Below are 25,893 nucleotides of genomic sequence, written 5' to 3'. Positions count from 1 at the left end.
TCAGGTTGGTACACAGTTGACCACCCCAGGAAAGGAAGACCAAGAGTCATTAGAGCCTAGATAAATGCCACACAGTTCTAGTAGCAGACACATCTCTACATCAACTGTTCAGAGGAGGCTGCGCCAATCAGGCCTTTATGGTCAAATAGCTGCTAAGAAACCACTAGTAAGGAAAAGCAACAAGCAGAAGAGATTAGTTTGGCCCAAGAAACACAAGGAATGGACATTAGACCAGTGGAAATCTGTGCTTTGGTTTGATGAGTCCAGATTTGAGATCTTTGCTTCCAGAAAAGGTGAGCAGATGGTCTCTACATGCATGGTTCCCACTGTGAAGCATGGAGGAGGAGGTGTGATGGTGTTGGAGTACTTTGCTGGTGACACTGTTGGGGATTTATTCCAAATTGAAGGCACACTGAACCAGCATGGCTACCACAGCATCCTGCAGTGACATGACATCAGATCTGGTTTGCATTTAGTTGGACCATCATTTATTTTTCAACAGGACAATGAGCCCAAACACACCTCCAGGCTGTGGAAGGACTATCTGACCAAGAAGGAGAGTGATGGAGTGCTGTGTCAGATGACCTGCCTCCACAGTCACCTGACCTAAACCCAATCCAGATGGTCTGGGATGAGATGGACCACAGAGTGAAGGCAAAAGGACCAACAAGTGCTCAGCATCTCTGGGAACTCCTTCAAAACTGTTGGAAAACCATTTCAGGTGACTACCTCATGAAGCTCATCCAGAGAATACCAAGAGTGTCCAAAGCAGTAATCAAAGGGTGGCTATTTTGAAGAATCTAAAATATAAAACATGTTTTGACTTATTCATACTTTGTAGTTTACTACATAATTCCATGTGTTCATTTATAGTTTTGATGCCTTCAGTGGATTTATGTATATTAAGTCATACAAAGAAGCTACACAGCTAAAGTTAAAATGCTGTATCAAGTGAAAGCTGTTACTATGTGTAATCCAGCCAAAAACTCTTTCCACCATTTATCTTCTGAATAAATTCTACTTATGTTATTATCATTTAATATAAAATAAACAAAACCATGTACAAAAGGTACTGGGGAGAGTCTTTAGTACGCTCATGCAAACATTTCACAATTGCACAATAATTTATCGAGGTTTGTAGTTTTTTTAATTACATTTTGAAAAATATAATTCCGTATTCATCTGAACAAAAGTTGCAAGTTTGTATTTTCAACATTTACAAAATAAAGTGACTTCATTTGGATTAAGTAAGTGAACTACCGAATCGGTCGCTCCGCGTTTACGTAAAATAAAATGTCAGAAACGGCGGTGAGGGTCAGGTCCACACTTCGATGATGTCTCCGTCCTCCATGTCGAGCTGAGCCGGCGTCTGGCTGTTCGTCACTTTGCAGCCGTCGAAGTGGAATCTGACCTTTTTCTGATTGCCGGCAGACATTGTGGACAGATACTGGGAGAAGATGGAGCCCAGTGGAGAACCCTGAAACAAAGAAACAGCATCAGTTTATGTCCTGCTGCTGAAACGAAGCCGATGAAGGAGAGAAGAAAAAAGCTACTGACTCTGTCCAGAGAAAACTCCTGAGAGGAATCTCTGTCTTTGCTCTGCAGTCTCACGGTGATGATGCTGCCGCCGCATGCTTCACTTTTATCCTCCGCTGCCATGACGACACACTCTGCACACAAAAACAGGAAGAAAGGATTTTTAATTTTCCTTTTAATGATTCAGATCTGTGCTGAATTCACTCTTAGCAACTAAAACTAATGTTAGTCATGCTAGTGGCATTGCTGGCCAGTCTGGTTTTTAGCTCTGTGCTTAAGCTGGATCTATTAATATCTACTGTAATGACAAATAATTAGCGACAGTAAAATACAACATCAAGTAATAGGAGTTCTGTATTGTCTTTGTAATTATGATCTGCTGTCTAGTTGGCTTGTTTCTATAATGATTTTAGCTGTGTAATTGGCATTTTTGTATGACTTTAGCTGTGTAGTTAGCTTCTTTCTATGATCTTAGCTGTGCAGTTAGCTTCTTTCTGTGAATTTAGCTGTGTAGTTAGCATTTTTGTGTGATTTTAGCTGTGTAGTTAGCTTCTTTCTATGATTCTAGCTGTGTAGTTAGCTTCTTTCTGTGATTTTAACTGTGTAGTTAGCATTTTTGTGTGAATTTAGCTGTGTAGTTAGCATTTTTGTGTGATTTTAGCTGTGTAGTTAGCTTCTTTCTATGATCTTAGCTGTGCAGTTAGCTTCTTTCTGTGAATTTAGCTGTGCAGTTAGCTTCTTTCTGTGAATTTAGCTGTGTAGTTAGCTTCTTTCTATGATTCTAGCTGTGTAGTTAGCTTCTTTCTGTGATTTTAACTGTGTAGTTAGCATTTTTGTATGACTTTAGCTGTGTAGTTAGCTTCTTTTTGTGACTTTAGCTGTGTAGTTAGCTTCTGTCTATGATCTTAGCTGTGCAGTTAGCTTCTTTCTGGGATTTTAATTGTGTAGTTAGCTTCTTTCTGTGACTTTAGCTGTGTAGTTAGCATTTTTGTATGACTTTAGCTGTGTAGTTAGCATTTTTATATGACTTTAGCTGTGTAGTTAGCATTTTTGTATGACTTTAGCTGTGTAGTTAGCATTTTTGTATGACTTTAGCTGTGTAGTTGGCTGATTATTAACTTTTTTTCTCTTTTGCTGAGTTTGGTGCATTTTAAATTCAGATGCTGCAGATTAGCTTTGCTGTTTAACAGTGTACAAACTAATACCAAGTGTGGAATGACACTTGAGGATTCATGTTGTGAACAATAAAGTGTACCACATCTCTGCGTTCAGTCCTCTGGTACTCGTCCTTTAATGACTGAACTTCCAGTGCAGGTCATGTGACTCACCGATGATGTCAGCGATGCCGAGGCCGAGCTCGCTGACGGTGGCGTCCATCGGTAGCTCGACTTCCTCCCTCAGCAGCAGCAGGCGAGGAGGCGGGACACTCAGGATGAGGGACAGCTGAGAAACCACGTCACTAAGAGGCGTCGACTGAAAACACAAAACCAACCAGGTGGTAAAAATGAAGAGAGACGAAGGACGTAAATAAAGCTCATGCAGGACAGTTCTATTTGGTAAAAATGTTCCTCTGGGACACTTTTGAGGTAGATTTTTAAAGGTGTACTATCAATATGGAATTTCTGATTTCCTTGAAACTTTTTCATCATAAACTACCGCTATTTAAAATGGTATCCAAGTAACTTTAGCTTCATATATCAAATACATGCTGAGACAATATTTTTAAAGTTTCCCTTCGACCCACTTCCATTTTTTTGCCTCACACTGAGTTAACAATATCTGAGGAACTATTAAAGATAAAAACCTGAAATTTTCACTGATATATCTCATCATGTCAGTGATTTAGAATCTGTAATATTCAACAAGTGGATCAATAATCAGATTATGTGTGAGTGTAAATATGAAAAAGAAAATGAAAGACTCATGAAAATTCTCATCTTTGAGCTCATTAATAAAAACTGATAATCCAGAAGTAAACTAGTGATATTTACTGAATCACATGTAGCTGCAGGTGACAATAATACAAAACTAAACATGTGGAGTCCTTTAAATATATAAAAAAAAGCGAATTATGTTGAACTTTCATAACTGATTAAGCAGGTTTGACAAGTTGTAGTACAAAAACTAAAGTATTGGGCTGTATTTTTAAAATAAAGTGTCAAATGAATGCTGTTACCATGTGTAAATTGAGACAAATTTATCATTTTTAGACACATTATTATTATTATACTTACCGAAGAGATGTTTGGATGTAAACGCGTCACAGTTGCTATAAATATTCTTGTTTTTATACATACATTTCTCTAGCTGTGACTTTGGTCTTGTTTATTGTCAACAGAACAAAACTTAATATATGAAGCTAAAATCTCACAAATATCTTCAAAATTATCCAGATTTTATGCTCCAAAAGTTTGAGATGAATCAGAGACGGTCGAGCAGAAACTGATATGGAAATGTGATTTAAAATGAAACAAACCTGAAAGCACCTTGTGAACTCTGTTATAAATAAAGTTAAACGTTCCATTCGTACCGACAGAACCGGGATCTTGTGGACGTCGGTTCTGCAGCGGATCTTCAGGGGAATCTCTCGGACCGACTGGCTGTACTCTGAACTCTGCGGCTCGGGGCTCATGATGATGACGTCATCATTGTCGTCGTTGGGGCTCGTGATGATGATGTCGTCGTCGGTGTTCGGTGCGATGATGTCGTCTTGCCGCTGCTCCGTCGGTGGAGACGACCGGCAGCGGCGGCGTCTGGTCGTTCGGTTCTGACACTCCGGGGAGAGAAGAGAGCTGACGGCCCGAAGCCTCCGGTCGATTTCACTGAGAGAAATTAATATTTATAATTATTCATTCATATTTATTGTTATTATTTGTTTATTTTGCTCTGGTCTGGGAGAACAGTGTTTAGTTTCTATGTACATAAATACACCCGAAGTGACAAAGAAATGTAGAATCTAGAATCAAAGTGACAGTTAAACTATCAGAAACCAGCTGAAGTCCCCTGAGGTCACTGATACTCAGCTAAATAAAGCTTTCATTTTTACACTCTGACGAATATTACAGTAAAACATCCTGGAACTCTTAAATTCCTCAGTCAGCGATCAAGTTTGGAGTCTGGAACGTCACCCCCGCGATAGACGAGGGACCACTGTATGCTGTTTAATATTTATTTTGTTCTCTGGATCTATTTGGGTCAGAAATATTGAATCGTTCATCTTAACACTAGAAAAACAAAACAACTCCGGCGGTTCTACACCTTCCACAGTCTGTAACTTGAAGCCAAAACTTGCAAAATATCTCAGTGTTCTCATTTTGTTTAACAGAGATCTCAGAACGCTGCACAACTTTTAAAGATTCTGCACCAAATTCTACAACTTGGTAGTTTTTCTAATCATTCAAAACATTTTTCTGTGGCAGAGAAACTCAGATTTTTTTTCTACTTTTACACAGACCTTAGCTGTAAACGTAACTAAAGACATCAATATTCCTTATAGGAGGATCTTTCTCTGCTGTTACGGATGTGATGAAACTGAAACTCACTTGATCTTCTGTTGGACCTTCCTGGACTGTTTCTGGACCGGAGTCTCTGGAGGAGGAGACGGACAACAAACTGCTTCTCTGAAACAACACAAACATTTAAATGTCTGAGTATTAATTCATTAGAACTGGCTGACGCAAACATACGTGATACTAGATACACTACATATATGTAATAAAAGTACAGAGGTTAAAGGAACGCTGTGCAGAGAGATTAAAACGTTTTGGGAAGAGCTGCCTGTGAAAAAGGAAAAGATCAAATATTTCAGATCGGATAAATCAAACTAGAAAAAAATAACTTTCTTTAATTTATAGTTTTCTTGCTTTTCTTATTGTCATTTTGCTGCTGTGACGTTGCAAAGTTCCCCTTGTGGGACTAATAATAAGGATATTCTAAATCTAAATTCTTATACATTAAAAGACAAAAAAAGAAAATGAACAAGTTTGTATGCATGAGCTGAAAAATAAAGATAATGTTGAAATAATAATGTCTGTATAGATTCTCAGTGATTCTCAGGTCAGAGCTTCAGTAGAAACCGACTTTAACCCTCCTGTTGTCTTCATTTACGGGCATCAAAAAATATTGTTTCCTTGTCTGAAAAAAAAATCCAAAAATTCAGCAAAAAAATTCCCCAAATTTCTGAAAATTTGCAAAACCTTCAGGAAGAAAATTCCAATAATTCCTTAAAAGTTTCCCTAAAAGTTTTATTTTTTTTTAAAAAAAATCCCCCAAATTTGGCAAGAAAATTCTTGTATATATTTTCAAAAAATGAGTAAAAATCTTCCAAAAAAAAATCCTAAAAATATCTAAAGTGATTACATATATATCAGTAAAACTTCTAATATTTTCTTTAAGAACATTCACAAAAAAATCAACCAAAATCCAGCGAATTTCGCTGGATTTTGGTTGATTTTTATGTGAATGTTCTCAAGAAACATTTTTAACTCTTCCTTTTTTCCACCAAAAAATGTTCAAAGATTTCCCAAAAATGTTGAAAATGTGGACATCAGAAGTTTCACTGTGAAAATATATTTTTTTCCCCACATTTTCAAACTTTAAAACGGGTCAATTTTGAACCGCAGGACGACACGAGGGTTAAGATGCTTCACCTTCATCCAAGAGGTGAAACATCCTCAAACAGAAGTCCAGTTGGTTTCTACTGAAGCTCCTTTAAAGTTTTCATGTTCCATCTCCGTCTGAAGTCGATGAATCCGACTCACGGTTGTTTCTCTGCTTCATCCTGTTCAGGTTCTGCTTCGTCCTCTGAGTCGCTGAGGGTGACGGTGGGCGGCGGCGTTTCTCGAGACGAAAACTCGGACCACAAACTGTCGTCGGCGCCGTCGTCTGCTCAGAAACAAACACGATTCAGTCGACGGGGGAGAAACGGCTGCTGCCTGATTAAAGCTGCTTTCTCACCTGAGTCTGGCTTCGTGGCAAACAACGCTGCCGTCGGCTTCAGCTGCAAACTGCTGCTCACCTGGAAACACACACCTGCATGTTGAAACACACAGTAGCAAAACAGGAAACAAAACAGAACCAGAATCGCCTCCGGACCTTGTTGGAGTAAACCGGGACGGGAACGATGGCCGACGGGTCGAGGATTCGGCGGCGTTTCGGCTTCGCGGGTTGAACTTCACCGTCAGACACCTGAGAACAGAAACACTGCAGAGATTCAACACCTGGTTTATAAAGTCTGCAGCAGCTGAACAAGCTAAAAAAAAACATGAAACCAGTCAAAAAGAAGCATCTGGAGCTGTGAAATAACACACGTGGATTCATGCAGTACACAATAAAAGGGTTTAAGTAATAATAAAAAAGTAAAAAACACAAATAAAGTAGTAAATTACATTAAAAGTGAGTCACAAACTACTAGTTCAGTCTTGTGCAATGTCATTTTTTATTGGACTTTATGAGCTAATCTTAGTTTCTTTTATGTAAAAATCTGTAAAATCAGCCAGATTTTAATAAATATGTATGACCAACAGGGTTTCTTTGGCTGGCAATGACAGTAAAGATATTGTGCTACATTTGTTGATGAATAATTTGAGCTTTTTCTGTTTTATTGTTATCATTAGAAAAATATTTCTTAAAAAAAAAAAAAAAAAAAACTTCAATAAAAAGCTAAATTTGAATTTGACATTTGCCAGAAGATGAAATGTTTTGAGTTTAAATGTATATAATGTTATGACTGCAATCAAATTAAGATAGAACTTTAAAATCCCCAAGAATATTTTAATTCCAGATACTGCAGAATAAATAATAATAAACAGAATGAATGCAGTGTTAAATTACTGAATTAAATTAAAAATAAGCAAAAATGAAACTAGAACAGGAAGAAGTAATATTAAAGGAAGAAAGTAAAGTATTATTGAAGTAATTTCTTCATGAGTGTTAGTAAAAACTGAAACTAACTCAAAATATAGTTTTTAAATCATAAACACCACCTACAGCAACTCTAAAGTTCTCTTATTTATTATTTTTTTTAAACTTATATTTACTAGAAATCAAATAATTTCTTGGCCATTTATGTGAACATCGCCTCTTTACTGGTACAAATGTGCAACAAGTTGTTAGGATTTATTTTTTTAAGGTACTACTAACTGAACACTGAAATTGATATTACATATGAGTGTACAATATTGATAATAATAACCATTTAATGTGCAATGAATGCATGAGTTGTGCTTGACCTTTAAAAGGGAACAGATGGAGCTAAGCACTAACTCCAAGCTCTGATGGACACAGACAGGTCAGGCTTCTTCTTCTACACATGCACACACACTAACAAATACAGAGTTTTGACCTTGATACACAGCACATTCCTATTTCCTTATAATGTAACAATTAATTGTACTGAAACTCCTAAATTCAAGGTTGTTTAAGGGAGAAAACCATAATAATACTCCCTAAGGGACACCTGCATCCTCCCTATGAGATACCACTAATGATTGCATCACATCTCAGCTAACAATGGAATAATACTAACTGCTAGAAAGCTGGAAGAAGTTTGCAGGAGGTTCTTTTTACAGGGTGTCTGCCATGTCTGCTCTGCTGGTATTATACAGGATGGCCCTGTTCTTGTCATGTGGTAAGGGGTACTCCACAGTGCATATATCAAGCAACTGAAACAAGTTGTCAAGAACATGCTCCTGGGGATTGGATGAATCGTGTTCCAAGAGATATGGACAAATCTGTGCACCAATTAATAGGAGAATTAAGTCGGTTTATCCCCACCTTTAGCCAATCACATTTCAATATTTGAATTATGTGTTTGTGTTCTGTAACCAATCACATTTCACCATACTGTATAAAATGTTCTGTTCATATCAGACTTTATCATTTTCTGGGAGGCTTTTCCAAACAAAAGGTCCTAGTATAAGATTCTTTTGAGACACTGATATTAGAAAATAAACAGCTTAATTGGAGAGAAGTAGTTTGTCTTCTATCTCAAAAAATGAACACGCTTGAGTTCAGACAAGAAAACGTTACTGGTGAAGTAATTTCCATTTTTTCATCAACTGAAACTAACTCAAATTAGCCTGTTTTTATAATTGTAGACAAAACAAAATCACTTTTTTGTACAGATTAACAAATAACAGTCCTTTAGAGATGCTGTAGGTGGCCTTTACAATAGGTTTATTTGTGTAATAATAATTAACTGAAAATGTGAATCTGAATAATTTGGATAATTTGTCTGAGACCAAAAGCAAAGTATTTAAACATGTGAATCATGTGAACTTCTTCTGTTTCTCCAGTAAACTGATCTATTTTGTAACTGGTGTCCACTGTGTTACTGGAAAATGCAGATTTCTTGGTCATTTCTGTTAAATAAAAACAACTGTTTTTCCTAAAGGTCTCCTATAAACAAAATAAAATGAATGAATAAAATGAATGCTGTAATAATAACGACTAAACTGTTAAATACACTGCATTGTTACAGATTAAACTGAAGAATACCATAAAAAATCAATAAATGTAATTACTAACTTAATATTTAAAGTTAACGTTGTTTTTTAAGCTGCTAAAGCATAATAAACAACCAATAAAATATATATATAACCAACAAAATGCTATAAAATAACAGCCAGCTGAGTCTAAAGTGACCTGATAGAAACTTCAGGTGTAAATAAAGTCAAAAAAAACTCACGAAAAAATCACGAATTAATTTCATTTAAATGTATCACTTTCCAGCTGCAGCCGTTTTACCTTGAGCTTATTTGTTGGAAAGTTAGCTACTTTTAGTGAACCCGCTGACAGGTTTAGTGAAGAGTCAAGATTTAAAACGAGGTTAAATCTGCGGTTTAACTCAGCAGAAACTAAAAATGAAACCATAACAGCGGCTTGAAAGAACCGGAGCTAGCTGATGCTAAAGGACTGTTATTCACTGTTAGCGCTAATTTAACTCATTTCTGTGGCTTCCTGTTCAAACTTTTTACTTTTATCTCACAGTAATTTAAAACAGAACAACATTACACCTCTTAAAAATCACATAATTTAAAGATTTGGTGTGATTTTAGCCGATAAAAGCCGCGGCATCATCGCTAAACACTCACCGCGTCCGCCATGTTTGTTTCTGTTCCGCGCCTTGTGCCGCCTTCAGGGACTGTCGGATATTTTCAGCCCAGAGCGGATTTCTCCATTCATCCGGACGGTGCCGCCTTCAGCGACCACAAAAATATGGAGAGACTGAAAAAAAAGAAAGAAAGAAAGAAAGAAAGAAATCCCGGCAGCAATAAGCTAAATTTATCTGACAACTCGCTGCTTTAAGATTGAGATTTTACCAAAAACATTCAGTGATCAGTTTGTAAAAATAGCACATTTTTACCTAAAATAGTTTTACTTCTATAAATTGCTTGTCACTTTCTAAATTGTTTTGTTTTTGAGTGGCATAAATCTGTAATTTCATTGCAAAATTCTGTTTTGCATAATGATTAAACTGTTAAATACGCTGCATTGTTAGAGATTAAACTAAAGAATACTATAAAATATTCAATAAAGGCAATTAATAATTTAATATTTAAAATTAGCGTTGTTTAGCTGCTAAAGCATCATTAACAATAATCCAACATTATAATATACAGTAAAGTAACACTGACAGGGGAAGTTCTTCATAATATGAACTTTTACTACCATAATACCTTTATAAATGCAGGATTTTTTAGTAGTAATTCAGTTTTTGTGCATACTGTGGTACTTTGCTATTTGTTAAGTTAAAAAAATTAGAAAATAGAAAAAAGCAGGAACTATGTTTATTTAAAGAAGCTGTTGTGTGTTTCATGACTTCTTGTGCGACTTTATTTCACTTTAAATGTATTTTTCTACTTAAAAAATCCATATCTGATATTAGAAGCGTCATTAAGATGAATTTGAAAGCAGAAAATCAGTTTATATTGTATGAAATTAAACAACACAGACATGATCACAGTTTTTAATATGCAACACAGAAACTATTGACACTTTACATATAAAAATATACAGTTTGAGCCTCATAATAACAACATTTGTTCCCAAAGCAGCAGCTGGAAGCTTAGCTGCAGTTCTTCTGCTCACCAACAGGTGGCGCTCTAAAAACAGTTAAAGTTTCTCTGTTAAAATACAAACTGAGTTTCTCTCCAGCTCAGTTTCTGCAGGAATCTCAGAGTTCTGATCATTTTTATGTTTAAAATGAAACTGCTGCCGTTTCAGAGACAGTAATTCTTCGTTTTGCTGTTTTTTGGATCCAACTCACTTCTTCTTGTTCTCTTTGCAGGCGACGACGTATCGCTGCGCCACGTTTAAAGGAGGAGAATAACCGTCGGCGTACGAAGTGTCCTCGAACAGAACAGAGTAGTCGTCCTGCGGCTGCAAACAAAAACACATTTAACATTAAAACTCAATCAGCCCATAGTGTTTTTTAGTCCTAGTTAGCTTTACAGTGGAGAAAAAAAACAGCATCTAGAGTCCCATAGTTTCATGTTCGGTAGATTTTGATCCAGTTTTGTGGCTCCAGAAACAGACTGCAGATCTGTAAGAAAAATCTAATTTTGACATAATTTAATTTCTCCTGAAGTAGATTTTGTTTTAGAGAAAAAAGTTTTTCACTTATGGGACAAACTGCAGCAGAGCAACAAATCATGTACTTTATTTTGAAATCTCAATTTTTTCAGACTGGTAAAACTGGAGGCACAAAGTAAAGATATTTTAGGTACTTCCTTCAATTAGTTTTAGTTATTCTTAATATTACTGTTCATTTTACTTGCTTACTTATTTATTTCAGACATGTTACAGTGTCATAAAGGCAATAAAGAGCAAATTAAAATGAAAACAGAAGCTAAAATATTGTCTGAAATCAAGTCTTACTGTTTCCTGTTTGGTTTTTATTGCTTATTATTGTATTTTATTGAATGCCTTTGTGCTGTTATAGGTAGGTAGGGACTGAGGGAAATTCAAGGAAAGATGATGTTCAATTAAGCTGTTTTTTAAACACTGGAACCAATATTCCAGAGTCTAAACGGTAAAAACAACAGAAATATGAAGAGTTCTGTCCTCTACAGAAGCTGTGAATCAGTATTTGATTCTTGCTGATGGACTCTGTGATTCAGAGTCTAAATATGGGAGCTGGTTTGTTGCTGAGGTCTCACCCGGTGTGGTGGAGTGTGGATCAGGGCCCGGTAGAAACAGGTGGTCTGAGGGTAAAGAGCCAGAACCAGCTGGTCCTTACTGAACAGGGCCTCAGGGTCAGTCTCTGGGTTCGCCTTCCACTGAGGGAGGGGGATGATCCTCCGTCTGCTCAGAGTGTGGCGCCTGATAGAACAGAAAAAACAAGACTTCTAGGAAAACATGCAGAAACAAACCAGCAGTGAATGAATCGATGAACAGAACCTGAAAAATCAGATTTCAAGCAGTTACTAAAATATTAATGGCCTTCAAGCATAGTTGAATCACATTCAGGATACTTTGGCTCTTTTGACATAAAGAGACTAGTGAGAGAGGCCACCAAGACATCTATGACTCCTCTGACAGAGTTCCAAGCTTCAGCAGCTGAGATGGGAGAGACTGTTCATACAACAACTGTTGTCTGTTCTTCACCAGTCAAAGCTTTATGGGAGACAAAGAGAAAGACTCGGTTGGAAAAAGCTCAAATAAAATCTGGACTAGAGTTCACCAGAAGACATGTGGAGACTCTGAAGTCACCCGGAAGAAGGTTCTTTGGTCTGAGGAGACCAGAATGGAACTTTTAGATCGCCAGATTAGATGATACGTTTGGACAAACAAAAACACAACATCCCCACTGTGAAGCATGGTGGTAGCAGCATCATGATGTTTCTCAGCAGCAGGTCCTGAAGGCTTGTAAAGGTAGAGGGTAAAATGAATGCAGCAAAGTCTAGAGAAATCCTGGAGGACAACCTGATGCAGTCTGAAGAGAACTGAGACTTGGAGAAGTTTTGTTTTCCATCCAGACAATGAGCCGAAGCAAACAGAAATGGTTTAAAGACAACAAGGTGAAAGTTTTGGAGGCCGAGTCAGAGTTCTGACATCAATCCAACTGAGAATTAGTGTCTGGACCTGAAAAGTTCTGTTCACTCATGATCCCTGTGGAACCTGACAGAGTTTGAACAGTTTATAAAGAAGAATGAGGTCAAATTTCATATTTTCTGATTGAGATCAACACAGGATGAATGATAGAACTGCAGCCAATGGTTCATCTACTAAATACTGACTCACTTTTTTTTATATTTTCTTATTTTAATTAATTAACATTATTTGGTATAAATCTGATTTCACTTTGACGCAGAATAATCTTTTTGTTTGGTAAATTCTAGTGAAAAAAGCCAAATTAAATTGACTATGATTCAATGTTGAAAAGCAGCAAAAGGGGAAAACTTCAGAGGACAGCGAAAATAAGTAAAATTGGTGATTTGAGGGTAAAAAACCAAGAACTCACTCTTTGCCCTCCTCATCAATGTCATCCACTTCATACCTGCAGGGAGACAAAAGGAAAAGTCAGAACTGTTTGTGAGCTGAAGGTGAAACTGTGATATTTGAGTCGAGCTGCTGCTGAGTCTAAACTGTGATGTTCTTACTTGTTGGTGGAATGGTTGTAGCTGACCACCTCGGCCAGGATCCACTGCTCGTCTCCGTCCACGGCCTTCACTCTCGCTGCCACCTTGTCGCCTTGTTTGGCCACGTAGTCGCTGCTGGCCGGCGTCGCTCCGCACAGAGGAGGAGGGCTGGAGGAAAAAAACAGAAGTTAGTGTCTGAAAGTCACAAACAAACACCGACCATCTGTCAGTGACTCAACTAAAACCCAACTGAAGATAGAACACAATCAGTCACATGAAGGAAACGGGTAAAATACAGCTATTTACCGATTAAACTGATCATTTTTTGTTTAATTATTGAATGAAATGACTTAAAAACTGGTAAAAAATCTATAATATATCAAAACCCAGCATGACGTCTTCAAATGTCTTGTTTTGGCTGACCAACAACAATAAAAATAACCACAAAAAAGACAAAATGACCACAAAGGATATAACATCACCACAAATAGATGTAAAATCACCACAAAAAGACATAAAATCCCTACAAAGAAAGATACAAATCACCACAAAAAGATGCAAAATCACCACAAAGACATGAAATTATTACAAAAAGACACAAAATCAATACAAAAGACATGAAATCCCAACAAAAAGATGCAAAATTACCATAAACGGATATGAAATTAACACAAAAACATTAAAAAAACTCACAAAAAATATGCAAAACCACCACATAAAGTTGAAAATGACCACAAAAGGACACAAAATCACCACAAAAAAAAAATGCAAAATCACCATAAAAGAACCAGAATCTCCAGAAAGACACAAAATCACCACTAAGCATGTAAAAGTATCACAATGAGATGCAAAATAACCAAAAAAAAAAGACTCTCAATCACCACATAAAGACAAAATAAAACATGAAAAATCACCACAAAAAGATGTGAAATTACCACAAAAACACAAAACACCACAAAGAATCAAAATCACCATAAAACAAACACACAAAAAGCCAAGTGATATAGTTCAGAGAATCACATTCAGTTACGCTGCAATTTTCAGCCTCTTTTAATTTTGAAACTAATTAGAAACATCAATCCTGTATTTTAGTAATCTCCTGATTTTATTTAAAAATATGAACAACATTTGTTCGGCTTCAGCTGTTAAAGATGCAGCTGCTATTTATAAATCAGGACTTTCAGAGTTTGGATCATAGAGCTTTTTAAAAATAATTTACATCAGATTTAGAAGCTGCAGCTGTTATTTCAGTGTCTTGGACACAGATTTAATCAACATTCAGCAAGAAAACATGTCAAATTGTTGGCTGGTGTCCCTAATAAAGTGGTAATCAGTGTTTCAGCAGTAGCAGCAGCTGTACCTCTCTCCAGGCTTCCCGATCCACAGCGGCAGCGTCATGGCTGACTGCTGCAGCAGCGTCATCAGGACGCCTCGTCGCATCGTCTTCCTGGGAGGGTCGCTGTCGCTGTAAACTCCGGCCATTTTAGCAGCTGCACAAACAGCAGGAAAACATTCGACATGAACTAAAGAGAAGAAGTTACAGATCCTAAAGGATGAAGCAGCGTTGACACAAACATACCGATCCGACGCTCTTCCAGCAAAGACTTGATTTCGGCGATTTTATCGAGAGCGTGACGCAGAATACTAAGGAGAAAAATAAGAAGATTGAAGGATTTCACACATTTTATTATGTTAAAGATATTAATTACATGTGCAAAATGTCGTGTTCTTGCATAACATTGTCAGTGTAATGTACAATATTTCATCCCATTTTTCAGGTTTTGTGTGCCATAAAACGTGGAAAACGGTGTAGAAACTAGCAAATATAAATCAGTGTAAATGAATATTGTCTTACTGTAAATTGTTTGGAGAATTTTGTTGTATTTAGAATTCCCCAGCTTTTTAAAAAAATCTTTTGTAAAATGGATAGTCAAACAAATTCAACTCTGTTTTTTATTCTTTTCTGAATCCTTTCATTCTATTTTTGCACCTTTTTCCATCATTTTAATTAGTTGTTTTCACATCTTTTTATGTCTTTTTCACTTTTAGCCTCTGTGTCATTTCTGCCTCTTCTCTCTTTTGTATTTTCATGTCAATTTTGTCTCTTTTTGTCATTCTAACTGTGTCATCGTGACAGAAGACATTTTTGAGTTCTCTCTCCTTCTTCATGTTGTTCTGTTTCCATAGAGCTGCTGGACTTTAGATTGTCGTGAAAAATGAGCCACAGTGAGGAAAAATGAGACATCAGCCCAGAAATGTCTTCAGATTCAGACGGTTATTGAATGGTTTTATCTGAGAAGATTCATTCTTGAGGGTTAAATCATGTCAGCCTGGTTGTGGCATTAAAAGAAAGTGAATGTGTGTACACTGACCTACACTCTGCCTCAGCGTCTGCTTTAGCTGTGGTGTAAAGGCCTCTCAGTTTGGTCCGGTAGTACGGAGATGCTAGAGGGAGATGGAGGTACAAGTAAATAAAAAGATAGCATTAAAAGTTAGGCTGCATAAAAATGTAAGAATCTAACGGTGTGTTTAGTGTTATAAATGACCACTGACTTTTGTTTTCTGTCTGCATTCTCTCGTGTGTTTTCTGGATGTTCAGCAGATTGTGTTCACTGCGGGACCTCTCCTCCTGAAGAAAAACACATGAGGATTATTTAGATTTCATTCATTTCACCAAAAGTGACTTACTATAATACTGCATTAACTAAAACTTGTCTACATCTACATAACACAAAGACACAGGATTATTTCCCATCAAGTAATAACTTTACCTGGGTCTGCTTGATGAGCTGGTGAAGCTCAGTGAGCAGCTCAGCAATCTTAGTATCCGCTGACATGTCTGCACCTTTTATTCAACAACAGAGACCAACAAAACACTTACAACTTCAATATCAGCATCTATCAAAGGACTGTTTTTGTAGAAAATGTGCAAAATAAACATCTTTCTAAAGTCAAATAATGTCAACATCAAATGGGAATTTTTTTTACTAAAATTATGAGATAGTAACATTTTGACTTAGTAAGACAGAACAGTGAGATAAACAGTCAAATTATACGAAAAATGTGACAATTACTGGATTAATAAGTCAGTATTATATTTTAAGAAGTCAAAATTCTGTAAAAATGCCAGCTGTGGTAACCTTTTCTGACATTTCACTGAGGGACACCCAAAGATTTTGACATGCAACATTACAATCTTTAATACTTACAAACCCCCATTTAAAAACCTGACATTTTAATTTCAAGATGCTGTTTTTGATGAGCGGAAACAGCTCATAGGAGAAAACAAACAAAACTAAATAACTTTACCATTCTGCTAAACATGTGAAGTAGATTGAAGCCGAACTATTAAGTGGGTTCAAGCGGTTCAGATTCATGTTTTAAATGTTTTATATGTTTTCTGAAAAAGATAGACTCTCTTAATTAATAGATTTCAGACTGGAGTTCGGTTAACAATCTCTGAGGGGAAAACGGCTCGATAACCGTTGATAGAGCGACAACTGTGATATTTCTGCTTTAAGCGGTGGAAATGCAACACTGAGCTTTACTAAACTGTTCTAAAATGCTAATCATACATTTAACAATCTAAATCAAAGTAACGTTTACTGTTGAGCCGCTCGTTGACTGAGTTAGCAACTGGTTTGTATCGCTAATGTTAGCGGGGCTGCACCGCTGAATATTTATATTTATACTCATTTATCACACACATCAGTAATAAATATTCATCGTAATACATCAATAACAATCACCCGTGTCTCGTTTTGTGAGTAAACAGTCTGTAAATTCACTCACTGCGTTACTTTAGTTGTTTATTTGCTGCTGGTTTGCTAAATCCAGATTAGCCTCTTCTTCTTCTTTTGTGCTAAAGTGAAGCCGGTGCAGCAGCGTCACTGCGTTCAGCGCCTCCAGCAGGACAGAGGCGGTACTGCAGCTCTGCAAAAACAAAGCAGATAACATAAAGACAAACTATTTAACTGGTCTCAGGAACTACAATCAAACAGACAAATACTACACATGATGCACTCAGGTCTAACTGTGTTTTTTGCACCTATTTTCAGTAACTGTTGGTTTTTTTGTGGTTGTGCAGAAAAGAAAGTTCAATTGAGATAGATAGATAGATAGATAGATAGATAGATAGATAGATAGATAGATAGATAGATAGATAGATAGATAGATAGATAGATAGATAGATAGATAGATAGATAGATAGATAGATAGATAGATCATGTTATGCAATGTGCTCTGTAATAAAAGTATTTATTTGTTATTTTTAGCATGTTTATTTCTTTTATCAGAGCCTATTTATTGCGGCGCTGGAGATGCTGTGCTTCTTGTTTTTTTTTTTGTTGTTCAACAATGACGATAAAGAGCCTTTGAACCTTTGAGATAAATAAAGTGTGTCAGACTGACTATCTGTGACCTGGTTTGTAGCTCTGTGTCCTCTGGGTGTGTCTCTGTATGTAGTTTGGTGTGTTTGTGTTACTTTTGTGTGTGTCATTGTTTAGTTTCTTTAATATCTTTTTGTGGTGTTTTTGCTTCTTTTAGTGGTAGTTTTGTGTCTCTTTGTGGCGTTTTCTGCGTCATTTCGTCTTTTTTGTTGTTAATTTTTGTCTTTTTGTGATTGTTTCGTGGGTTTAAGGTTGTGTTCTTGCAGTCTTTCAGTAGCCATTTTTGTGATTTTTTTTGTAGTAGTTTGTGCCTTTTTGTCTCAGTTTGTGTCTTGTAGTAATAATTGTGTTTATTTTGTGTGGTTATTTGTGTCTCTTTGTGATCATTTCTGTCCATAAGTGGCAGTGTTGTGCCTGCCTGTGGTGGTTTTGTCTTTTCGGTGTATATTTTTGTCCTTTTGTGTCTCTTTGTGGTGGCTTTGTGTGTTTTATTTGTTGTGGTTTTGTCCTTTTGTGGTCATTTTGTGTCTCGTTGTGATGTTATGTGTGTTTTTGGTGTGGTTTTGTGCTTTTCTGTGGTCATTTTGTGTCCTTCTGTTGTTAATTTTTGTCCTTTTCTGTTGCTTTTGTGTCTCTTCGTGGTGGCTTTGTGTGTTTTTGTTGTGGATTTATGTCTTTTGTGGTGATTTTGTGGGAGTTTTGCAACTTTTGTGTCCTTTTGTATTGTTTCTTGGAGCTTTGCATATTTCTTGTGTCTTTTTCTTACTGTTTTGCATCTCTTTTTGTGTGTCTTTGTGGTCTTTTTGTGTCTCTGTGATGGTCTTGTGTCTTTTTGTTGATTGTTTTTGTCCTTTTGTGGTCGTTTTGTGTCTCTTTGTGATGTTATGTGTGCATTTGTTGTGGTTTAGTGCTTTTCTGTAGTCATTTTGTGTCTTTTTGTTGTTCATTTTTGTCCTTTTCTGGTGCTTTTGTACCTCTTGGTGGCCTTGTGTGTTTTTGTTGTAGATTTATGCCTTTTTGTGGTAATTTTGTGGTAGTTTTGTGTCTCTTTGTGGTGTTTTTGCATTTTTTTGTGTGCATTTGTATTGTTTCTTGGAGCTTTGCATATTTTTATATCTTTTTATTATTGTTTTGCATCTCTTTTTGTGTGTCTTTGTGGTCCGTTTGTCTTTTTGTAGTTCCTCTGTGCCTTTTAGTCGTTGATTTTTGTCTTTTTGTGGTGGTCTTGCATTTTCATGTGCTATTTTTGTGTCATTTTGTGATGTCTCTTGTGGCTTTGTGTGTCTGTTTGTGCTTGTTTTAGTTCTGTTTGATGTTGCTCTGTATGTCTTCATGATTGTTTTTTATCTGTGAAATTATTGTGAGTCTTTTTGTCGTGGCTTTGTCTCTTTTTCTGGGTATGTTGTGTCTCTTTTATTGATGATTTCTGTTTTTTTGTGGTTGTTTTGTATCCTTTCTGTCTTTTATTGCCTCTTTAGAACCAGCAGGGATGAATGAGAGTTAATAATCAACAGGTCAGTCAGGCTGATGTTTGCTGTGCGTGACCTGGTTTGTACTGTGTGTGTCTCTGTGTGTGTACAATGTGTACTGATGGTGTGTTACACGGCTCTTCTAGACGTGTGTTTGTGCACACGCCAAGGACACGCTATATCCGCTCTCACATTTGTGCCAATATTGACAGTAGAGCAGAAAGAAGGAGGTGAAGTTACAACAGCAGAAGCTGAGTGTGAATCTAACAGTGTTCAGGTCACAGCAGTGAGTTTGTGTGTCTGTTTCCACACAGTCACATCAAAGTTTTCTCTGTTTACACAAACATCCACAACAGCTGCTGCAGGAAACACTTCAGTTTCTGCATTCTGCTGGATTTTAATGCACAGAAAAAAAGGCAATTTAATGATTCTTCTTTCCCTTCAAAATAAATGTTCTCAATACTGGTTGGATGTAAATCTGTGGCTGAGTGTGTGAAGCTTCTGTTAATTACATAAACATGATGAACCTGTGAGACAATAATTAAACTGGAATTTTACAGTCAGAGGAATCACTTTGTCTTTGTGTGGTTGTTTTGTGTTTCTTTTCAGCTGTTTTGTGTTTATTTTAGGCTCTTAGTAGGTGAATTCTTTCACTTGTAAAATATGTCAGTGCAACTAGAACTTTGTTGTTCAGATGATCTAAATTAAGTTTTACACTCTGATAAGTTCAGTCCAAAGATTGTTTCTCAAGGAAGCAACACAACATGTTGAACAGATTAGACAATTGAGATTAGATACAGACACACACCTGAACACCTACGTACCTGCAGACCAGGTAAAAATGAAAGTGTGCTTTAATCTGAGCAGTAAGAAACCAAACTATATTACAAATATTATAATTAAAGTGGATTCTGTTCTGTAGCGCTTAAGTATCACTAATGAGCACCAAAAGTACATTAATGTCTCATTTTGGCTTAAAGTCAGAATTATGAGTTATTATTAGTTAATTGTACATAAAGTCAAACATTATAAATAATAAATTCAAAATTATGAAAGAAAATGCCACAGTATTTTTCTAAATAACGTTCTGTGAAATGGACATAATTCAGCGATAAAGCTCTCTAACAAGCATAAATATAGTTAAATTCTGTGTATTTCAGATAAATAAAACAGCACAAAGTGAATATAGTTGCAACTTGTCAGTGTTGTTTAGTTTTGCCTGCAGGTTTTCAAGTGAAATAACAGAATCAGGTCGAGGTCGTGTGAAGCTGCAGCTGCTGATAAAAACTGAGAAAATGGAGAAAATAGAATCGCAGCAACCTCAGACGAAGGTCAAACTTCACAAAGCACGTGGACACAAATGTAGGACAAATTCAGTCTGAACTGAAGGTTATCAAGCTAAAAATAGGAGGACAAGGTCAAAATTCTGATATGAGATAAAAAAGAATAGCTTTGACTTATTTGTGACTTAAAAGGCAAAACTTTGGTCTAAAATGTCAGATAAATGTTCAAAAGTACGAAATCAAAATCTAAATTATGACCCAAAAAATGTCAAAATCAAAAATATAACATAAAAAAATGACCAGCTACAGAGTTTGAAATAAAAGAGATAAATAGTTTGATATTATTTAAAAAGAAAGCTGTTACAACAAAAAACAATGAAGAACAAGACAAGAATATAAAAAATCTAAATTATGAGATAAATTAGGAAATAAATGGTAAAATTTTGATGCCATGAGTAAAAACCTGTGTAAAAAAAGTTTAAATAAGAGCTAAAATGCCATAAAAATAGTCAAAAATATACTAAAACATCAGTCATGAGGGGGAAAAAAAACTAAATTGCCAGAAAACAGTACAAAATTTGAGATGACAAAAAATACCTAAATCCTGAAATAAAAATAAAACATCCCAAATGAGACACAATGTTGAGTTTAAATCAAATGCTGATTTAAACGTCAGGATGTCAACTTTTATGGTATCTGAACAAGTGCTTTCTATTCATAACTTTTCCTATATACCGGTGTTTTTATGACATTTTCTGTTTTATGTGTCATAGAGATTCAGAAGCTGCAGAAAAACAGATTCTGTCTGATGCAACATTAGTGCAGCAGAAACCAGAAACCTGCAGGAGGAGTCAGACAGAAAAGGAGGAGCTGCTGCAAAAAAACTGCATAAAAACCCAGATAGGAGACAGAAAAACACCAAAACAAAACCTGCAGACGCGTAAACATACCTGAGGGAAACACCTGAGACTCACCTGGACACCTGACAGCGTTCAGACTCTGTTTTCTGGAGAGACAAACATGAGCCACGTCGACGTGAAGAACATGAAGCCCACCAGCTTCGAGGACGAATATTACGATGAATATGAATATTACAACCTGACAGACAAATACACAGGTGGGCCTCTCTGCTGCTAACTGCAAGCTAAATTTACCGTTAGACTACCTGTAGTTGAAAATACTTTCTAACTACTTAGCTAACTGTAACGCCAAGCCAACTGCAACGCGAGGCTACCTGTAACGTGAAGCTAACTACAAAGTAACGGTAACGTAAAGCTAATGGCAACTTTAAACTAACTGTAACTTAACGCTGACTAACTTCAGGGTAACTGTAACTTTAAGCTAAAGGTAACTTAAAGCTAACGGGAACTTTAAAGTACCTGTAATTACAAGTTAACTGTAACGTGATCTAACGGTAACTTTAAACTACCTGTAACTTGAAGCTAACTGTAACTTCAGGCTAACTGGTACTTGAAGCTAACAATAACTAACTACAAAGTAACTGTAACGTCAAAGCTAATGGTAACTTAAAGCTAACAGGAACTTTAGAATACCTGTAACTACAAGTTAACAGTAACTTGAAGTTAACGGTAACTTAAAGCTAACGGGTACATCAATATAACTAACTTTAAACTACCTGTAACTGAAAACTAACGGTAACTTGAAGCTAACGGGTACATCAGTATAACCAACTTTAAACTACCTGTAACTGCAAACTAGCGGTAACTTGAAGTTAAGTGTAACTTGAAGCTAAGGGTAGCTTTAAGCTACTGGTAACTGTAAGCTAACTGTAACTTTAAATTACCTGTAACTACAAAGTAACTGTAACTTGAGGAAACTTGTAACTTGAAGCTAGCGTAACTTAAAACTAACTGTAACTTGAAGCTATCGGTAACTTAAAGCTAACTGTAACTTCAGGCTAACTTTAACGTAAAGCTAACGGTAACGTAAAGCTAACGGTAACTTCAAAGTACCTGTAACTACAAGTTGAAGCTAACTTGACGTTAACGGTAACTTAAAGCTACCGGGAACGTCAATATATCTGTTACTTTAAACTACCTGTAACTTGGAGCTAACGGTATCTTTAAACTGCATGTAACTACAAGCTAACGGCAACTTTAAGCTGACGGACTTCAACTTGGTGTTTTGGTCGCTTTTGCTAAACCTGAGCCGTGTTGTTCTGGTGTCGCAGAGGGTTCGGCCCGGAAAGGCAGAACCAAGAAGGAGGCCAGCGAGAACACCAACAGACCGAACCCCGGAGGACACGAACGAAAGATCGTGGAGAAACTGCAGAACAGCGAGAAGAAAGCCAAGGAGTGAACCTTGAGGTAACACCGAAAAATCCACTAAAATCAACTTTATCTCTGTATAAATGTGAGCCGAATCAAACACCAACTGTTATAGGACTGGTGGCTAAAGTTTCTGAACTGTTTAAGTACCTCACATTATAAATAAAATTAATTTAAATGTTAAATTGGCGGAAATATGAACGAACTCTGGCTAATAACGGTTTAGAGCGTTCATCCAGTGGGCGGGTCTGTCCTGAAATATGACACCTGCTCATTACGTTCAAAACTCCCTTCAGGATTCTTATAATTTACGCTCCGTTTCCTCCGCTGGACTCTGCTGAGCGGCTGTGACTCAACAGCATACTGTCTACTCAAATAACTGTTATTTTTTGTTCATACCCATATTTTTGTGGGCCGATTTTGAGATTGTTTTACTTTCTTCGTGGGTAGGCAGTTTTTTGTGCTTTGGACTGGCATAACTCAGTATTTACTTTAAATCGGTGAATTTCTTAATTAGGTTTGGAACATAGCAGCTGAAACGATTGCAAATTCAAGACAAATGGTTGAAAAACTTATTGGGTTAAAATAACTGATGATTATGAAGTCAAAAGTATGTCTGATGACAGCATAAGAATAGTAAGTTGAAAAAACTGACAGTCATGCATTAAATAGTCAAAAACATATCCATAATATGTTATACATTCAGTGTTCAAAAGCCTGATGAATTCAAAAGATAAAATTATAATCTGAAAGGTCTGAAGATAGTCATTTATAAGGTAAAAAGTCGAATTAATGCAAAGAGCTATTAAAATTCAGATTGTTATTATATAAAGTTAAGAAAAATAGACAACTACTTTGGCTTAAAAACAGTTAAATTAAATCTGAAAATACTGGAATTAGCCACAACAAATACACAAATAGACACAAACAATATAAAGAAACATAAAAACACTATAAACAGACATGAAGCTACTACATATAGGAAAAAAATTACCACAAATAGACAAAAAACAACTACAAAGAAACACACAACAAAAGCAAAGAGACAAAAAACCACCATAAACCGTCAAGAAGCTACTACCAATAGATGAAAAATGACCACAATGAAAACTAAACAACCAGAAATAGATGAAAAATGACCACAATGAGACACAAAACAGCCATGAATACACAATAAACGCTGTTATCAGCCTGTAAATAGAAATATATGTAAACATAAAGCAGATTAACTTGTTCCTCATCAGTTGCGGTTATTTTCTGCTTCAGGGCATCTCGGACGGATCATCCGGACTTCGACCTCGGCCTCCTTTGGCGACAGATCGAGGAGCGACTTTCAGCTCCAACGGCGAGTTTGAACCCGACGAGGCCCGAACATCCAGCTGCTGCAGCGTCGCCACGGTGATGAGGAGCCTCACCTGTGTGTGGAGATCACCTGTTCGACCAGGACGGTGCACTGAGACTGAGCTGGAGGCAGCTCCTGTGGTTTTTATATGGATTCTTACGAATAAAATGCTTTTAAAGGACTCCAGTCTGGTTGTTGTCACTTCTGCTCTTTCAGAAAAACACAGAATTACAAGAATATTGTGTCATAAACTCTACTTTTAGCTGATGAAATGCAACAAATTATGAAAAATGCTGATCACAAGTTCCCTCTTTAACCCCTGCTGACATTATAGTTAGATTTTATCCTGTTGGTTCATTTATTAATCAGTTAACTAATCCTCAGTCTATTTGACCTCAAGAAACAGCTTTACTAGTCAGCATTTTTTTGTATTTTTAAAGGCTTCAGGGAGTCATTAAGCAGCAAACGATTGATTATTAAACATCAGATGTATTGATATGACTTTAACCAAGCTCTTCTGTGTTTATTCCTCTACACAAAGGAAGAAAAAAAAACATTAATTCACGTTTTAAGAGCCAGATTTAATCAAATAAAGCCATAGATGAAATCACACCGGGCGTCAGTACTCCAGCTTTAGTATCTAATCATCAAAAACTAGAGCTGTCCTGATTTACAAATAAAAATCAAGAAAATAAGAACTGTATTTGTCATACTGGAGGAACTACAAAACATTTGCTGGTGTTACTAAGGAACAAACTGATTGCTGCTGGTGTAATAAAGCAGGTTTAGGAGCTGAAATACTAGAAAAATGCCTCCAGAGTCAGCAGATTTATAACCAGAATAAGACTAAACGACCACATCTTCTTCATCTACAGCAAATATTCACATTTAAGAGACAAGTAAAACCGATTTTGTGGTAAAACAGACTAAATAAGGGTTAATTTCTGTCAATCAGCAGATTAATTACTAAATTAAACTCAGTAGGAGTTAAAAAGGGAATGTTTGATGGACACTTTTCATAAACTTAAAAACTTGGACAAATTTAAACTTCATTTCCAGTTTGATGCTATGATCTGGAAGCTTTGTTCTGATTTTTCATGTTATGTCTTCCACCTTACTCTGTATATTTTGTATTATTATTACTATTATTCTCTATATGCCTGTATAGACGTTGATAAACTCAGATTAAAGCTGAGTTTCGTTTCCTCTTACTCCTGTCTGTTCTGTGGTTTCCAGCAGGTGGCAGCGACACTGAAGTTTTCTTCCTAAGTCAGTTTGAGCTGCAGATAAACAAAGAGACTCTGAACTTAACTCAGAACTAAAGGGCTACTGAACTCCATGTTGGAGGAGATAAAAATGAATCTGCATTTTTGGGTTTGAATCTTCACTTTTTATTTGGACGTACAGTTTAGTTCAGCTGCAGCTGAATCTAAATGAAAACCTGAAGGTTGATGTTCAGCTCAGTTTATTTACATTTTTAAAACCTGCTGGGTTTAAAAGTCTTGTTATCTTTTTTTTAAATTACCAACATATCACCATTTCTCAGCCAGAAAAGATAAAACAGAAAGATTTTCAACTTTCCGACTGTCCCTGAACGCATCACCTGTTCCATTAACCAAATCTTGATTTTTAAATTCTGATATTTCATCTAAATCTGTTTATTCTACACGTCTTAGTAAAAAATCAACAAAGATTTATTTATCTTCTGTGCCATTTTGGAATCTTTTACTCAGCTGGTGTCTTTAATATTCATGTGCAATATTGTAATTTATGTTATTCAAATATAATGCAATTGTTTTTCTAGGACATACTATCTTCACTTAGAGTAATGTAAATCTTTCACCATGTTAACAGATCACCTGTAATATGTGCAACATGGCTGAAGCTGCTTTTATGTCTTTATATAGTTCTTATTGTCTAACTAATTGCACTGTAAATTTCAGTTAGCAAGACTAATTTCTGATTTTAAACATCATTTTCTGTGTTTTTGTCATTTTTGCTTGTT

At 36.3% G+C, this 25,893-nt stretch overlaps 3 protein-coding genes across 5 annotated transcripts; 1 reads left to right on the top strand and 2 right to left on the bottom strand.

Moving 5' to 3' along the window:
• Positions 1–1,124: 1,124 nt before the first annotated feature.
• nfatc2ip (nuclear factor of activated T cells 2 interacting protein) lies at positions 1,125–9,689 on the bottom strand. 2 transcript variants are annotated; one of them, XM_023299048.3, is made up of 9 exons: positions 9,630–9,689; positions 6,631–6,723; positions 6,493–6,553; positions 6,297–6,420; positions 5,079–5,156; positions 4,067–4,358; positions 2,865–3,009; positions 1,558–1,670; positions 1,125–1,477 (listed from the first exon to the last, which is right to left on the bottom strand). In XM_023299048.3, the coding sequence occupies exons 1-9, from the start codon at positions 9,639–9,641 to the stop codon at positions 1,316–1,318; spliced, it is 1,080 nt and encodes a 359-aa protein (XP_023154816.2). In that variant the 5' UTR covers positions 9,642–9,689; the 3' UTR covers positions 1,125–1,315. The 2 variants fall into 2 exon arrangements, with proteins under 2 accessions (XP_023154816.2, XP_023154815.2); XM_023299047.3 differs by having other exon boundaries at positions 6,631–6,738; positions 9,630–9,656.
• Positions 9,690–10,490: 801 nt separating this feature from the next.
• sgf29 (SAGA complex associated factor 29) lies at positions 10,491–17,056 on the bottom strand. 2 transcript variants are annotated; one of them, XM_035943244.2, is made up of 10 exons: positions 16,911–17,056; positions 15,890–15,963; positions 15,672–15,747; positions 15,491–15,563; positions 14,698–14,762; positions 14,479–14,608; positions 13,140–13,286; positions 13,001–13,036; positions 11,697–11,859; positions 10,491–10,917 (listed from the first exon to the last, which is right to left on the bottom strand). In XM_035943244.2, exons 2-10 carry the CDS (start codon positions 15,953–15,955, stop codon positions 10,801–10,803), a joined length of 873 nt encoding a protein of 290 aa, XP_035799137.1. In that variant the 5' UTR covers positions 15,956–15,963; positions 16,911–17,056; the 3' UTR covers positions 10,491–10,800. The 2 variants fall into 2 exon arrangements, with proteins under 2 accessions (XP_035799137.1, XP_035799138.1); XM_035943245.2 differs by having other exon boundaries at positions 16,868–16,978.
• Positions 17,057–21,122: 4,066 nt separating this feature from the next.
• nupr1b (nuclear protein 1b) lies at positions 21,123–24,070 on the top strand. Its single transcript, XM_023299052.3, has 3 exons — positions 21,123–21,375; positions 22,450–22,585; positions 23,813–24,070. Exons 1-2 carry the CDS (start codon positions 21,279–21,281, stop codon positions 22,575–22,577), a joined length of 225 nt encoding a protein of 74 aa, XP_023154820.1. The 5' UTR covers positions 21,123–21,278; the 3' UTR covers positions 22,578–22,585; positions 23,813–24,070.
• The last annotated feature ends 1,823 nt before the right edge of the window (positions 24,071–25,893 follow it).

Source organism: Amphiprion ocellaris, chromosome 19 (genome assembly GCF_022539595.1).
Source record: "Amphiprion ocellaris isolate individual 3 ecotype Okinawa chromosome 19, ASM2253959v1, whole genome shotgun sequence".
In the NCBI taxonomy this organism is placed as follows: Eukaryota; Metazoa; Chordata; class Actinopteri; family Pomacentridae; genus Amphiprion; species Amphiprion ocellaris.
The sequence above is the reverse complement of the archived record's forward strand: the minus strand, read 5'-3'. Positions and strand labels throughout refer to the sequence as shown.